Here is a 17,193-nt window from a genome sequence, read left to right on the forward strand (position 1 = left end):
GATGTTAGAATACTGCCGGATATTCTGAATGTCGCACAAGCTGGCTGGCACTTGGAAGGTCAGAAGGTGAAAGTTGTGATTCCTTACAGAATAAGTTTAAATGTTATTAAACCAACGACTTGCATAGATATCAATAAAGAGACGGTAACAATACAACAAAGTCCTGATTTGGAAAATATGGATGTGTACAGACAAGGCAAAGGAGGACGTTTTGGAAGTAATTTTAATCCGAACATTAAAAACGTGAAGAACTACTGATTACTCGTCTCAACGAAGGTATTAATAATTTCAAACAAATGTGATGTTACGAAGATCACAAATTAAAATTTATATGAAAAGCAATGTTGATTTATATTTTGCAATAAACTGAAATTTTTTATTACTGTTTTTGATTTGTGTGTTTTAAATTTAATGACTCTCAGATTTTTTTTAAACAAAAAATATTTTTATTTTAGTTTTATGACAAAGACTATAAATTATCATCATTGGTAATACAGCCCCTGTTGGCCTTAGCCTGCTATCTTCCGCCATTTATATTTTTTTTATATAGTGCACATCCTTAATTATTATATACTAATATTAATATTAATATTATAAATAAATAAATAAATAAAAATAAAAAAAAAATTAATTACCAAGGCCTAGAAATATAGGGAAGAGAAGTATCAACAGTTTTAAAAGATAAATGTTTGTTTTAATAAAAATATTAAATAAAAACTTCATAACATGATATGTTATGAATAACTAAAAAGTTATTCATAACATATCATGTTATGAAGTTTTGTAAGTTTTTGTGAGAAATAAATATATGTTTTTATTATATTATTATACTTATTGAATAGCATATTATCAATTTATAAGATGTTCACAGTGATAACACTTGTCCTTATTGACATGCTAAAAGTTAATTTAAAAACCAGAATAACAAATAATATATTTCTAACTATACATTATTGTTATTCTGTAAAATATCTTTATCTAGACATATTCTTGCAATTTCGCTAAAGGAAAATTTTAATAAACTATCAAGTGTTGTGGATGAAGTTTGGCTACGCAAAGAGATGTGGCGATAGTGACTTAGATAACCTTAGCTTGGGGCCTCAGATTTCTGTATCTGTTTTGTGATCATTTTTTTTAATAGGTGTTCGCACGATATTTTACTTTCTCGCTCTAGCGAGTGTTAAATACGCACAGCCAGGATTCGAACCTACGATCTCAGGGAAAAACTTATGACTACAACTAAATTAATGTAAACCATACGTCTTATGAACTTTAATTAATCTGGCATTTGTTTCGGGGACTATAATTTAGACAAATAAAATTTAAATTAGAGATAATTTAATAAATGATAAAGATTGTGTAAGAAGCATATCTATCCCTATCTCTTTTTATCCGGTTAGGGACAGTTTACGAGTTTTCAGACATTCAGTATTAAGCACAATTCCTCTCTAGATTACTGTCAATGTTAAATGCTATAGTCGAAAATTGTGATTTTTTTAAAGGATTTGTCTGTTTTTTTACTAAAAAACTTAAAAATAAATTATTATGAGAAATAATAAAATATTTTTTCTTAAATTGGTTCGATTGTTCTCGAATACGAATAAAATAAAGCATTTAAATGTTTCCTGTTGACTTTAGTTCAAGTAACGAAAATATGCCTTAGGAGTGTCCGACTGTGCGACTTGGAGCACGAGACTGACATCCAGGGATGGACTATCCGATATGTTGCTCAAGCACAGATCGCAGCTGGAACAATTCTGCTGCTAGATCGTCAAATATGTCACTCATATAAACAGCACGAGAATTAACGCGGGTAGCGCTGGGCAGGAGACCCCGACTAGCCCAAAAATATTATGAGGGTATTTCTGGAGTAGTTGTCGCCCGGGCCAGGCGGGAGACGCAATCCCTTTAAGTGAATAAAGTTACTTTTTAGGAAAGGGAAGATTTCGACACATATATTTGCTGCATAGCTTCTCAGTCACACATCTATCTATCTATCTGATTGCGTGCCTTATACTATCATGTAGGAGTAAAAGAAAACAGGGACTGATATAATTGATAATAATAATAGTTATAAACAATAAATACACCGTTCATTTAAAAAAAACATTTAAAATATATTATTGTAATAACAGTTTATTTTTAAGTTGTATTAAATGGAATTCACGGCAAAAATCGAATTTTAATTAATATAGAATAACTAATTTTCATATATAATAATTGTAATATTACCTACTGTTTCACAATTCTACACAAAAGATATTATATCTTCTAATCATGATTAACAGCCATTGTAATTATCTAACATAGCAATTTGAAATCATTGCTTATAACACACACTAAAAAAACCGCAGGTCGCCAACGTAGACATAATGGCCCAATGGGCATAAAGAAGTTAAATAACTGTCAAAATAATTTACCTAGATTATCTACCTATCTATATTATACTAGCTGCCCCCGCGAACTTCGTTTCTCCTTCGTTTCACAAAATAAATTTAATTTATACTTTAGCCTCAATAACACGTGGTAATCATGATATTGAATTGTAGCTTATATGACACGTTTGTCGGTTTACCATAGCAGTGCCATCAATTGATTACGTACTATCTATTACGTATCGACGTCTGTTAGAATCTTTTGGAGTTAACAGATAATTGTGACTGTCAATTAATTATAGACAAATAATTTGCAATCATATGAAATTGCGACTATCATTAAAGATCTAAACAGACAGACACAGATTTCTCACGGTGTGCCAATTTAATTTAAAATCGGTTAAGAAGTTTAAGATTCATCCCGAACAAACATCGTAACAGGCGATTTATATATTTTTTTAAGATATGGTGCGTCTAAATAACAAGGATGTTATAAACAATAATTGAATTGAGGAAAACCCAAATGACACTAACCCGGTGGGAGCCGTTTCATTGCTTCCGTTTAAGGTTAAAATATATCTTTGCAAATTAAATATATATATATTAATTTTTTATAAAATTACATTATTAATTTTAGGATAATTGGGAAAATAAAAGTAATAATACAACCCAAAGTTTAAGATTTGACTAGTACCTACTTTAACATAATTTGTAAATATAAATAACATTACAGTAATCATGTATGTACATATATAATATATTGTTATCTATGAAACTATGATGGCTATTAATAGCTTTTACAATACTCTATAATATATAACTATATTCTCTACATCTTCATTATGACTTAACTTGACTAAATGTTGGTGCAGAGGGCGTTACTGAATCGACATCGCGTTCCGCCTTGAGTCTCGTATTTCACCTCGCTCCAAGTCTTTCTGGCTTTCTTTGCCTCATCTGAAACTGTACGACTCCAGGTTTGCCTGGGACTGCCACACTTCCGCTTTCCATATCTTCATTATAGTGTGTGCGTGTGAAACCATTTTTACAATACATACATATACATAAGTACTTGTAAGAAATATATAAGTTCAGCACAAACTTTATTTTGGATTAATTAGGGTATATATTTTTACCATCCGTATCACTTCGACGTCAGTTTTTGCCACGGACCACCACTATGTGGAACCAGCTGTACACTGAAGTATTTCCGAACCAATTTGACTCAGGGTCTTACAAAAAAAGAGCGTATCAATGCTTGAAAGGCCAGCAACGCACTTAAGAGCCTTCTGGCAATATTAATAGGCGGCGGTTCTGCTTAACATCAAGTGAACCTCATGCCTATTTGCCTCCTTTTACATAAAAAAATCACTTAGGTGATATAATTTTTAGAATACATTGTATATGATTTTTTTAAAATTTTTGTTATATATTTTTAAAATCACACCTACGTGAATTATATCCCGCTAAATAGATCGTGGTACAATTATTTACCATACTACGGTTACCGACAGGTTAAGGTTATCAAAGTTATCATGGCCAATAAAGTCGCTCGATGTTGCATTTAAACCGCAGTAGGAATTTACATCTTACAACATGTATCGCGTTGTACTTCTGGCGTTTCTTTATACTGCGGTGAGTAGCCACTGGTATACCGGGGACAATCCATGTCCATGGAAGCATCGTCATCACCATTTCCATCACGATCACGGCCATGGGAGGAATTTTAGGAACCACTTCGAAGACTTGGCTAACCAAGTGATAGACGGCGAAGAAGCGTATAACAATCACTGCAATGCGGTTTCCAACAACGTTCAAGAAATGTACACTGATGATTCGTATATATTAATATACTCGCCTGATTTTTCATCAACAGACGTTACTTTGCAAGTCAAACATAGAATGATAAACATAATAATAAAAGGTAATGGTCAAGAATTCAATGATGTTAGAATACTGCCGGATATTCTGAATGCCGCACAAGCTGGATGGTACTTGGAAGGTCAGAAGGTGAAAGTTGTGATTCCTTACAGAATAAGTTTTAACGTTATTAAACCAGTGACTTGCATAGATATCAATAAAGAGACGGTAACAATACAACAAGATCCTGATTTGGAAAATATGGATGTGTACAGACAAGGCAATGGAGGACGTTTTGGAAGTAATTTTAATCCGAACATTAGAAACGTGAAGAACTATTGATTACTCGTCTCAACGAAGGTATTAATATTTTCATTCAAATGTGATGTTACTAAGATTACAAATTAAAATTTATATGAAAAGCAATGTTCATTTATATTTTGCAATAAACTGATATTGTTTTATCACTGTTTTTAATTTGTGTGTTTTAAATTAAATGACTCTCATATTTTTTTTAAAACAAAAATTACGTTTTTTTTTGTTTAATGACTTTACCATCTCAATCTTTTTAGTGCATCAAGGTTACCTACTTCGAAACTCTATTGTTTCGAATTCCACTACGATCTTCACTTAGGACGTTGAGGTAATGTCATATGCCATTTATAATTAAACGAGCTGACCCGGCGAACTTTGTTCCGCCTTAATGGCAATAAATAAGCAGTTTCTTTTTATTGGAACAATATACAAAAAAATTAAATACCTACATTAATCATTCATTATTATTTCTGTATTTTAGTACATAGGTTACTCTTCACTTAAGTACCTTGGCAAATGCAAGTATCGGAAATTGAAGTCTTTTAAATTCAAACGGCATATCGGTTGGGATCATCGGGATCCTCGGAATAAGAACTTCCTCACCTTTGAATTTTTCTATCATTATCGTAGCGTAAATTACATTGTTCTTCAATTTTCTAACCACCAAACGCATACCGTTGCACAGTTTTGGTTGGTTTATGTTTCGAAGCATGATTACTACGGAGCCAACCTTTAGGCGTAAATTGTGCATTTTCAATTGGATAGTTGGTGGCTTCATCTTTATTTGTGACGTAGTCAATAGATTTGAATGAATGCATTGTTCCAATGATCTTATTTTGAATTATGTAGTTCAGGTCATCTACATCTTTATTCTTAGCCGCTAAAATTGCTCGCTCACTCAACCATTCATTATTTTTGTAGTAAGAAATAATGTTTGGAAATACATTGTTGATAAGTTCGTCTTTTGATTCCATTCATCGACAGGTACTTGACCATTACCGATAGTGAGCAATTGCTCCGAGAAATCTTCAGCAGATGTATCACTAAGCAATGTAACTCTCATGTTTGTTGTCAGCTGCAGTTTCTTCACATAGCGCCATAGATTTGACGATTTGAGGCAAGCGTTTATTTCGTCGACAGCCGTAGATCTTGGAATTACTGGCAGTATTTAGCAGAAATCGCCAGACAGTAAAATCATTGCTCCTCCAAAACATCTCGAGTCATTGCGTAAATCTTTTAATGTTCGGTTAAGTGCTTTTAATGCACGTTTATGCGCCATTGTGCATTCGTCCCAGATGATGATTTTCGATGCCGGTAAAACTTTGGCCATTGCTGAGTGTTTTGCAATATTACACGTTGGTTCTTCAATAGTTTGATAAGATATGTTCTCTAACTATCTTCAATAGTTTGATGAATAAGATTTAACGGTAAGTTTAATTCTGAATGAGCCGTACGGCATCCTTCTAACAATGTGGCTGCTATTTCAGAAGAAGCAACTGCAACCGCTATGTTGGATCTCGCCCGAACAGTGGCTAAAACTAATGACATGAGGAATGTCTTGCCAGTTCCACCAAGGGCATCTAGGAAATATAAACCACCATTTTCATCATCGTTTGCCTTCATTAAAGTATCATAAACTTGCTTTTGTTGGTAATTCAACAGGGGTACATTCGTTTAAACTACTTAATCTAATTCCTGGTGATCATATTCACGTTCCCGTTCCAATACTCGATTAAATGCGTCATTCGACAACAACAACAAATAGAAACATTCATCATTCTTTGGATGAACTGTATACATACGACCATACCGAGTTTTATAGTTCTCTTCACTGTTTATACGAATGGGCAATGGCACTATCATTACATTTAATTATTTATTTAATAGAAATATTTTGAATATTGATTTCTTACAAATATCAAATTGTCATATATACGTCATTACATAGCTGTCATTATACGTCAATTACATAGCTATCATTTGCGTTTTATTATTCCAAGTATGATTCTTTTTTGTTATACCACGTTTTATAGTGACTGACGTTTCATGTCAAGTCCCACGGGAACGCTGTCGAACGGGATAAAAAGTATCCTATGTCCGTCTCCTGGCTCTAAGCTACCTCCATACCAATTTTCACCCAAATCTGTTCTTCCGTTCTTGAGTTATAAGTGGTGTAACTAACACGACTTTCTTTTATATATATATATAGATATAGATATTTTAATACAGTGCAAATCCTAAATTAATATATATTAATAACCAGGCCTAAAAATATAGGGTAGAGTAGTATCAACATTTAAGAAAGATAAATATATGTTTTATCATTTTAGTTATTGAATAGCATATTATCAATTTATAACATGTTCACTATGATAACACTTTTCCTTATTGACAAGCTAAAAGTTTATTTTAAAACCAGAATAACATATAAGATATTGATATATATGCAGCAGTATTGTTATCTTATAAAATATCGTTTGTTTTATTTATTTCATTAAATTTACTTTTCTTTATCTAAAAAAATTTATCTAAAGGAAAATTCGAATAAACTATCAAGTGTTGTGGATGAAGTTAAAAGTAAAATTGCTTACACTTCAAACCTTGCACACTTACTTTTACTTTTGGCTACACAAAGAGACGTGGCGAAGGTGACTAAGATAACCTTAGTTTGGAGCCTCAGATTTTTGTATCTGTTTTGTGATCATTACTTTTTTTAATAGGTTTTCGCACGATATTTAAGTTTCCCGCCCTAGCGAGTGTTAAATACGCACAGACGATAAGTATTTACAGCCAGTAACGAACCTACAATCTCAGGGATAAACTTACTACAACTTACATTACACAGAGTACATTGAAAGTAATGGCAACGTAAGCCAATTGTTAACTAAATGTACTTAACCATACATCTTATGAACTTAAATTAATCGGGCATTTGTGTCGGGGACTATAATTTAGACAAATAACATTTAAATTAGATATAATCTAATAAACGATTAAGATTTTGTAAGAGCGATTAGACACAACCTATTAAAATTCGTGAATCCAATAGCATCTCTTTCCCTATCTCTACATTTATCCCGTTGGGGACAGTATTACGAGTCATCAGACATTCAGCATTCAGCATAATTGCTGTCTTGATTACTGTCAATTTTAAATCCTAGAGTCGAACAATGCGAAAGTTAAAGCTTTGTCGATTTTAAAATGTAATGTAAAAAATATATATTATCAAATCGGTCCGATTGTGTTGGAGCCTTCACAATACGAATAAAATAAGCAATTTAAATATTTTCTGTTAACTTAAGTTCAAATAAAGAAGCCTTCGGAGTGTCCGACTGTGTGACTTTTGAAGAGAAATAATATTATGAGAATATTTCTGGAGTAGTTGTCACCCGGGCCAGGCGGAAGATGCCAACCCTATAAGTTAGTAAAGTTCCTTTTTAGGAAGGGGAGATATCGACATTAATATTTGCTGCTTCGCTTCTCTGTCACATATATTTCTGATTCCGTGCCTTATAGGCTATCATGTAGGGGTTGTCCCTGTTTATAAAAAAGAACGTGTCTGGTATAATTAATAATGATAATAGTTATAAACAGTAAATACACCGTTTATTTAAAGTAATTAGTAAAAATAAATTATTTTCATTAGTACATTAAATCTATTTCATACCAAGAATTACGAAAAAACTTTGTTTTCATGTTTCGTTAATTTAATGAAGGATTATAATAATATTGAATAACTTATTTTCATATAAAATAATTGTAATAATTTAACATAGCTACTTTTTGCTTTTCCCGATACTACATAAAAAATCCTCTATCATCTAACTATGATTAACAGTCTTTGTGATTATCAATTATAGCAATTGGAATTCATTGCTCATAACACACATAGAAAAACCCGCAACTAGTCAACGTAGACGTAATGGGCCAGTAGTCATTTAAAGAAGGAAAAAATTGTCAAAATAATTTACCTAAATTACCTACATATCCATTTGATATATTTTATTTTTATAAAAGTGTGGATACTTATATGTCTAAAAATGTTAAAACGATTTTGATTACATAAGCTAGAAGGAAAGTTTATCACACATAAACCTTGTACATAAGATTTTACTTCTGGTTACCCAAAGAGACGTGGCGAATGTAACTGACATAACTGTTAGTAATATTTATGGTTAATAACTAATAGTTATCTTAGTTATATACCATATAAATATCGATTTGAGTTGATACTCAACTAAGCTGATATGAATATCGGCTGAATTTACGATATACTTATGGACAAATATACAACCTAACACGAAATTTAGTATAACGGCTAGAAAGACTAAATAGATCACAATACGTAAAAAAAATTCCAACAAAATAAAGGACTGATTGACTTTTGACTAACCTTGAATTTTTTTTAGTCTGACAATACAGACTTTATTTTTAGTATTCGGTTTTTAAAACTAAGGATTTTAGAGTAGATTGGACGCTATAGTATGTAACTTAGCCATTCTACGTAAAATGCGTTAATATAATTATTACTTTTAAAATAAATGCATACAAATATGTTCTATGTGTTTGAATGACTATGCATATGCTAAAGAACATAACAGAATAATTATTATTAGCAACAATTTGGTGCGTCTAAATAATAGGGATGTTACAAACTATCAGTTTTTGAGGAAAACCTAAAATAGACACTAACCCAGTGGGAGCTGACTGTTGAAATATTTATTTTAAAATTTAATATTATTAATTTTTTGAACTAGAAGTTACAACACAACCTAAAGTTTGCGATTTCACTAGTAAATAAAATAAATAAAATAAAAAAAAATAAAAAAGCCTTTTTATTTCCTACAAATATACGCTTACTTATCTAATTAAAATTAATACCATCTACTATATATATCATATTTACTACTAGATTATATTTACTATTACATTATTTTTTTGTATTATTAGCTAGCTTGGTTAGATTTTAGTATACTTAAATAATATAATTTGTAGGAACCCCATTATTGGGTGAAGGCCTCCTCCAAAGATGCCCTTGTCTCTGTCTTACTTTGTTTTTGATTTCACTAGTACTTTAATACAATTTGTGAATACAGATAACATAAGTAATAATTTATAAAATATATTTTCATTAATGAAAATATAGTGTGTAAATTTTCTACTATTTTGACTAAATGTCCCATAACCCCTAGTTGGTTGGTTGGTCGACTCCAGGTTTGCATGAGGCAGCTACGCTTCCGCTTTCTATATCTTCATTTAAGTATGCGAGTATGACAACATTTTTACATGTCTATGAGTACTTATAAGAAATGCAAATATAAGTACAACACAAACTTTAATTTGGATTAATTTGGGTATACCCAAAGTATAAATAAAGTTTTTAACACATACAAACTTTAGTGTAAATCTTATATGAACATTTTTAAAACACGCCTACGCGAATTATATCCGGCAAAATAGGTCGTGGTACAATTATTTACCACCCTACGGCTACCGACTGGTTAAAGTTATCACGGCTAATAAAATCTCTCGACGTTGTATTCAGACCGCAGTAGCAATTTGTATCTAACAACATGAATCGCGTTGTACTTCTGGCGTTTCTTTGTACTGCGATGAGTAGCTGCTGTAAGGCATGTTTATTGTCGCATAATCATCACTGTACCACCCTACATGAGATACATGTTAGAAGACACTTCGAAGGCTTGGCTAAGAAAGTGATATACGGCGAAGAAGCGTATAACAATCACTGCAATGCGGTTTCCAACAATGTTCAAGAAATGTACACTGATGATTCGTATGTATTAATATACTCGCCTGGTTTTGCAGCAACAGACGTCACTTTGCAAGTAAAACATAGAATGATAAACACGATAATAAAAGGCAATGGTCAAGAATTCAATGATGTTAGAATACTGCCGGATATTCTGAATGCCGCACAAGCTCGCTGGTACTTTGAAGGTCAGAAGGTGAAAGTTGTGATTCCTTACAGAATAACTTTTAACGTTATTAAACCAGCGACTTGCATATATATCAATAAAGAGACGGTAACAATACAACAAGGTCCTGATTTGGAAAATATGGATGTGTACAGACAAAGCAATGGAGGACTTTTTGGAATTTTTAATCCGAACATTAGAAACGTGAAGAACTATTGATTACTCGTCTCAACGAAGGTATTAATATTTTCATACAAATGTGATGTTACTAAGATTACAAATTAAAATTTATATGAAAAGCAATGTTGATTTAAATTTTGCAATAAACTGATGTTGTTTTATTACTGTTTTTAATTTGTGTGTTTTAAATTAAATGACTCTCAGAATTTTTTTTAAAACAAAAATTATGTTTATTTTTTGTTTTATGACATATTTTACTTTTAATCATCATCAATGGTAATACTGTCACTGTTAGCCTGAGACTCCTTAAGAACGTTTCGCCATCACAATCTTTTTAGTGCATCAAGGTTCCTACTTCGAACCTCTGTTGTTTCGACTTCTTCTACGATCTTCACTTAGGACGTTGAGGTTATGTCATATGCCAGTTATAATTAAATATTTTAATACTGTGCAAATCCTAAATTAATATATATTATTTACCAGGCCTAAAAATATAGGGTAGAGTAGTATCAACAGTTAAGAAAGATAAATATATATGTTTTATTATTTTAGTTATTGAATAGCATATTATAAATTTATAACATGTTTACTATGATAACACTTTTCCTTATTGACAAGCTAAAAGGTAATTTTAAAACCAGAATAATAAATAATATATTGCTATATATGCAGTATTGTTATTCTATAAAGTATCGTTTGTTTTATTTACTTCATTAAATTTACTTTTCTTTATCTAAAAAAAATTCGCTAAAGGAAAAAAAAATTTCTTTTGGCTACGCAAAGAGACGTGGCGAAAGTGACTTAGATAACCTTAGCTTGGGGCCTCAGATGTATGTATCTGCTTTGTGATCATTATTTTTTAATAGGTGTTCGCACGATATTTTACTTTCTCACTCTAGCGAGTGTTAAACACACAGACGATGAGTGAGTACAGCCAGGGTTCAAACCAACGATCTCAGGGAAAACTTATGACTACAACATACATTACACATAGTTCATAAAAATATAATAAAAACAAAACAAAATAAAAACATCTTTATATAGGTAAACAAGTACACTAATAAACGTCAAAAAATTAAATTAATTGTGCATTTACATTTACTGCCAGTTCTCAAATCAAGGGCGTTGAACGGAAGAGAACTGCCGCCACTCTGTATAATGCCAGGTTTTTTTATACAACGTTTGTAAGGAGCTGCAACCATTATAGTTACATAATGGCAGCGTAATTGTTAACTTAATGTACTTAACCTTGTCTTATAAACTAAAATTAATCAGTCATTTGTGTGGGGGACTATAATTTAGACAAATCAAATTTAAATTAGAGATAATTTAATATACGATTAAGATTGTCAAAGAGCGATTAGACAGAACTAATAGTTCGTGAATCCAATAGTATATCTTTCCCTATCTCTACATTAATCCCGTTAGGGAGAGTTTTACGAGCATTCAGACTTCTATTCAGCACAATTGTTCTCCTGATTACTGTCAATTTTTAAATAGTATAATCGAACAATGTGGATTTTTAAAGGATTTCTCGAATATAATGTTATTTTAATAAGAATTTTGGTTTTGTACGAATAAACCTAAACTTAAAAAACTAATTAAAATGATTTCTTAAATTTGTTTATGTTACATTGAGCCTTGATGTGACTCATTTATTTTTTTAATATTTTGGAAATAAATTTACAAAGTTAATGTCCTGCCAGGTGAACCTTGGACAGGCTGCTTGTTATAGCTATTATAGCTATTTTCCATATTCTTTGGTCTTATACTGACTCTTGCATCGTTCGTTGAAAATTGTTTTTATTTCTCGTTGGTGGTCTCACTTGGTGACGCCTCTTGTTATAATACACAATTTTTTATTACACATTTATGCAGCTTGTATATAACAAGCTTTTTTTAAAAAAAATTGAATTCTCATAGAGCCAGACATTGTCCCGGGATATGACCGGGTGAATTACCCCCCTTACTTCCTAATACAAAAAGGTTCGTTTTTTGTCCTGAAATTAGAACATAGTACAAGTAATATAATAAGTAATATTATCATTAGTTTTATTAGTATCTTTGTTGAGACAGTACTTAAAATATTCAGCTTTGTAATCTGAATAATTTAATTATAAACTTCCTTTAATATCACGCCTCATAAGTATATAAATTATCTTATAAACTATTGTTTCAATGTATAAGACGGTTATTGTCTTTAGTGTATGCGAGTAATACTTAAATAACAATATTAGTTTGAGTTTGATTAGACAGGAGATATATACCTATATATATCTCAAATATTGTTTATATCTTCATCTTAATATATATATTTCTTGTGTGCGTGTGTATGTGACTGAACTCCTCCTAAACGACTGGACCGATTTAGACGAATTTTTTTGTGTGTGTTCAAGGGGATCTGGGAATGGTTTAGATTCACAATTTTGTCCGCTGGACAATGTTTTTTTAATTAATTTTCAATTTATTAGTTGTTGTTGATTTTGGAATGTTTTACATTGGATCCGACAGACGGCGCTACCATCGCAGTGTCAAATTTTAAATAATATTCGAATTTTAATTTTAGTCTGTCCCGAAATTTAAAAAAAGTTTTGTTATCATTGTGTTATATATATATGTGCTGGATCGTTAGATATTGTCATAACATTTGAATAATAATTTTCATCAAAATGGCTTATTAAAAATTGAAATTTTGAAATTAAAGACGTGTAGACAGGACAACGTCTGTCGGATCCGCTAGTATTTTTATATATCTAATGTTTTCTGTATTACTGTTCTAGGATAAAATAAAAAAACTTCCTAAAGAAAAAAATCCTTTCAATAACGTCAGTGATTTGGATATTTTTAGTAAAAAAAAAACAACTCACCACGTTTGAACTGATTGTGATTTCGGATCACACGCTCAGCATTCTTCCGCGCAATGTAGAACCACTCCGACATGTTGCTCAAATATTTATACTCGACCGCCAAATCCTTAGCCAATATTGGTCCTTCGGGCAACCGATACGCAAACGGGCAAAAAAGTTGGTAATCCTTGTACTGATACTGGTCGTAGCAGTTCCCCGCACCGAATACGTTGTCATCGAACTCAACCATCGAGAATACGCTCGCATGCAGCAAATATTCATTATGCATGACAGATGGCCCCGCATATTTCCATAATCTCGTCAGCATGTTAGCTCTGTTAACCGCGACATCTGCTTCAACTCGAAACCTCTCTTGAGCGTACCTGTCTACAACCCCCTCACCTAAATTCAAATGAGTCCCAGCTGTGCAATTCTCGCCCATCAAGTGTTGTGTTTCAATTAATCTTAAGAATTTCGTAACAACATCTTCGTGGAACGGCTTTGATGTTATGTTGTCTACTGTATCATTTGTCATGCTGTCTACCGTAACCGTGTTATCGTCTTTTTGCGTATCGTTATCGTAACTGTGTTCGAGGTTAATTAAATGGTCTAAGAGGGCATCATCTGTTGGATCACGGTGGAAGGTCCCGGAATAATTTCCGAAATATTTTTGAAAAGTGTCTGGTGTTGTATAGCCATCTTCATCAGGAGCACCGTAGGGTCTTAACGCTGCTACTACTGGATCTTCTCCAGATTTGTCTATACTCTCTGAAACAAAGAAGGTATACTATTAATCAATGCATTTGTTTTGATCTGAAACAACGGAGTCTTTTGGATGAATAGAGACGCTTTTGGCTTGTCATATACAGATTGTTTTCAGTCTTTTTCTCAAATCAAAACAAACGTTAACAAGGAAATCCTCTGTCTGTGATAGGCCAATATTGATAGTATCATGTAAAAATATTCTCGCGTTAAGGGGATTTCGCAGACACGACTCGCTTGTAAAATCCGCTATCTCGCCCTATAAAAGAGGATTTTGTTTATGGCAACAACAAATCGCGACTTTCATTACGTCGGGGCAATTGATGGCTTGGCATTATTTATTGGTAGCAATTTTGTCGGGATAAAGAAAGAGTGAACTCTATATTATTATAAAATTCAAGGTCGCCACCTTTATTGGAATTTCGGCATCGATAAGTTAATTTACTTTTGTAGGCAATTCTTCCGTAAAATTCCGCTCAAAATCGGCCATTCGTCTTCTGTCCGAAAACAATCAAAAGCTTTTAAAGTTCATTTAAGGATCTATGTTTCTTTTTTATAACAAAAGCCACCTAAATATATTTACATAAGAGAAGATATCATAACAAATAATTTTTAATGAAATGATAAGAACCTTAATTAATATTATAAACATATAATACTATAATGTTAATTTTGTTTTATTAATAAATTAAGTCTAGAGAATTTTCAATCATAAGGCTTCTGACTCAGTGTTAAAAAAATTAACTTTGAATTTCTCATAGCACACAACACAAGATATGTATAAATATAAATTATATTTTATCATTTTCATAAAAGATTGATTAAGGCCTGACGCATGCAACTCCGTTCTGAGGTCGTAGAATCAAACCCTGCCGTGAACCAATGCTCTTCACTGTATGTGTCGGCACATAGAGAGAAATACCATTGGTGCACAGCCGGGGATCGAACCTACGACGTCAGGCACGCTGAAGCCACTAGGCCAACACTGCTCACTTTTTGCACTTTACCCATATATATATATATATATGATTATTTGTTTCCTTTACTAGGGTTGCCTGTTAGTGATAAGGCCGCCCGTTGAATCTCTGATAATGTTGTTATTTGTATTTATGTAACGAAGTGTGAAAAAATATATAATAATTATTAGCAATATTAAACTAAAGTAAATTTATTTTAACGTTTCGTACAGACTACGACCGCATTTCCAGTTGTGGTGTTAAATCAAATAACAACTTGTTGCAGGACACGGGTTGTACCGTAATAATTGTGGCCCAGAAATACTTACACATTAAATGTTTATTAAAACACCAATTTTAAATTTAAATACAATTATTATTTTGCATGTTGATTGATTTTGTAGCAGATAAATTTACGAAAATTGTATTTAGTTCAGTTTTTTTTATAGAACAGGGGGCAAACGGGCAGGAGGCTCACCTGATGTTAAGTGATACCGCCGCCCAGGACTTATTACTTATTCTTACTTTACGTATTCTTAATTTCTGTTGCTAAGGAAGGTGTTCTAGCAGTTATGAAATCAAGATAAATAATGCAAGTATTTTAAACCTTCTTTCGATACATGGAAGTCGGTTAAAATTATTTTCTTTACTTTTATTTTTTATTGATAATTTTTACTTTTATTGAGACGTATGTATATTAAAAAAATTAAGATCGTTTATATTCTAATCTAGTTAGATTAGTTACTTAGTTTAAAAAATAATTTATGAATTTAAGCCGTCTTTTTTAAATGATGTATAAATGTCAATCTGTCTCAACTCACTGTTTGAAAGCTTGGCCTATATTTGACAAGTTTAAGGGTTGTCTGTGAAGAGGGTCAGAAACAAATGTCTATTATCTCTGAGAATGGGTTTTTAATATTGGATCATTTACTTGTTTAGAGAAGTGTAGCGTGATTTTTGTCTATGCATATATATTCAATTCCTTTAACAGTGTTTGCCAAGTTTATTCTTTTATTTAACACTTCGTTGAAATTAAAAAAAACTGTTACAATGGATATTAATAAAAATACCAAGAGCCAGACGGTTGCAACGCTTTCCAGCGATCATCTAGAGTCTAGACGACTGTTCTAAAGAAATATAAAAATATATAGTAAAGAATTGCGAAACTTCAAATAAATTATATATATCTTATATCTTTAAACGAGCAATTCTAATAGTATATAGTATAGTAATAATAGTTGGGATCTTGGAATCGGCTCCAACGATTTTCATGAAATTTTTTTCAATTTAAAGGAATCATTACTAGAAAATGTCGTTTTATTCGTGTTTTATCAACTTAAACATAGAATTGCTCGTTTAAAGATGACAGTCAAATAAAAACTTAAATATGAATATAGTAATATTTATTCGATAATTATATTCATATATCATCATTTTATTAGTGTGTAATTCGTATTTAAATACAATTTCCAAAAAACACAATTTATAAAAATAAAAAAGATATACCGAGGAAAAATCGATCACCCAGGTACTAAATAATAAAAAAAACGAGACTTTTATTGCAAAGTATTGGAATAATACTATACTAGTGTTGGGTGAATGATTAGGGTGTGGGACAGATTGGGTCTCCGAGAGATAGAGTCAGCTAAAGTTAATATTGACTGATATTCTATTAAGAAGGCGGGAAATTTTAATAACGTTTAATTCTTCTTATCTGGTACACTCTTGACAGGACGGTCGTGATCGCTTTGTGGCAATAGAAGGGGCAGATGTGATGCGCTTCACGAGGTTCCGCCATCGTTGCCTATTAGAGGTCATCCTGCTGCACTGATTCAGTGATTCTCCTACGTTTAATACGTATAAAACAATACACAAAGGCTATTTGCGTCTAAAATTAAAAAAAAAATACAAATTCTTAAAAGGCCAGCAACGCACTCGCGAGCCCTCTAGCATCGAGTGTCCA

The 17,193-nt window shown here is 31.9% G+C and overlaps 1 protein-coding gene across 1 annotated transcript in view; it reads right to left on the bottom strand.

Moving 5' to 3' along the window:
* LOC110993646 (probable G-protein coupled receptor CG31760) overlaps nt 1–14,267 on the bottom strand; it is a 65,398-nt gene extending 51,131 nt beyond the window's left edge. Inside the window, exon 1 of the mRNA XM_045632629.1 lies at nt 13,534–14,267. Coding sequence (XP_045488585.1) covers nt 13,534–14,047 — 514 coding nt within the window. The 5' untranslated portion in view covers nt 14,048–14,267. The remainder of the gene's footprint in view (nt 1–13,533) is intronic.
* Between the last annotated feature and the right edge of the window lie 2,926 nt (nt 14,268–17,193).

This window comes from Pieris rapae, chromosome 20, assembly GCF_905147795.1.
Source record: "Pieris rapae chromosome 20, ilPieRapa1.1, whole genome shotgun sequence".
In the NCBI taxonomy this organism is placed as follows: Eukaryota; Metazoa; Arthropoda; class Insecta; order Lepidoptera; family Pieridae; genus Pieris; species Pieris rapae.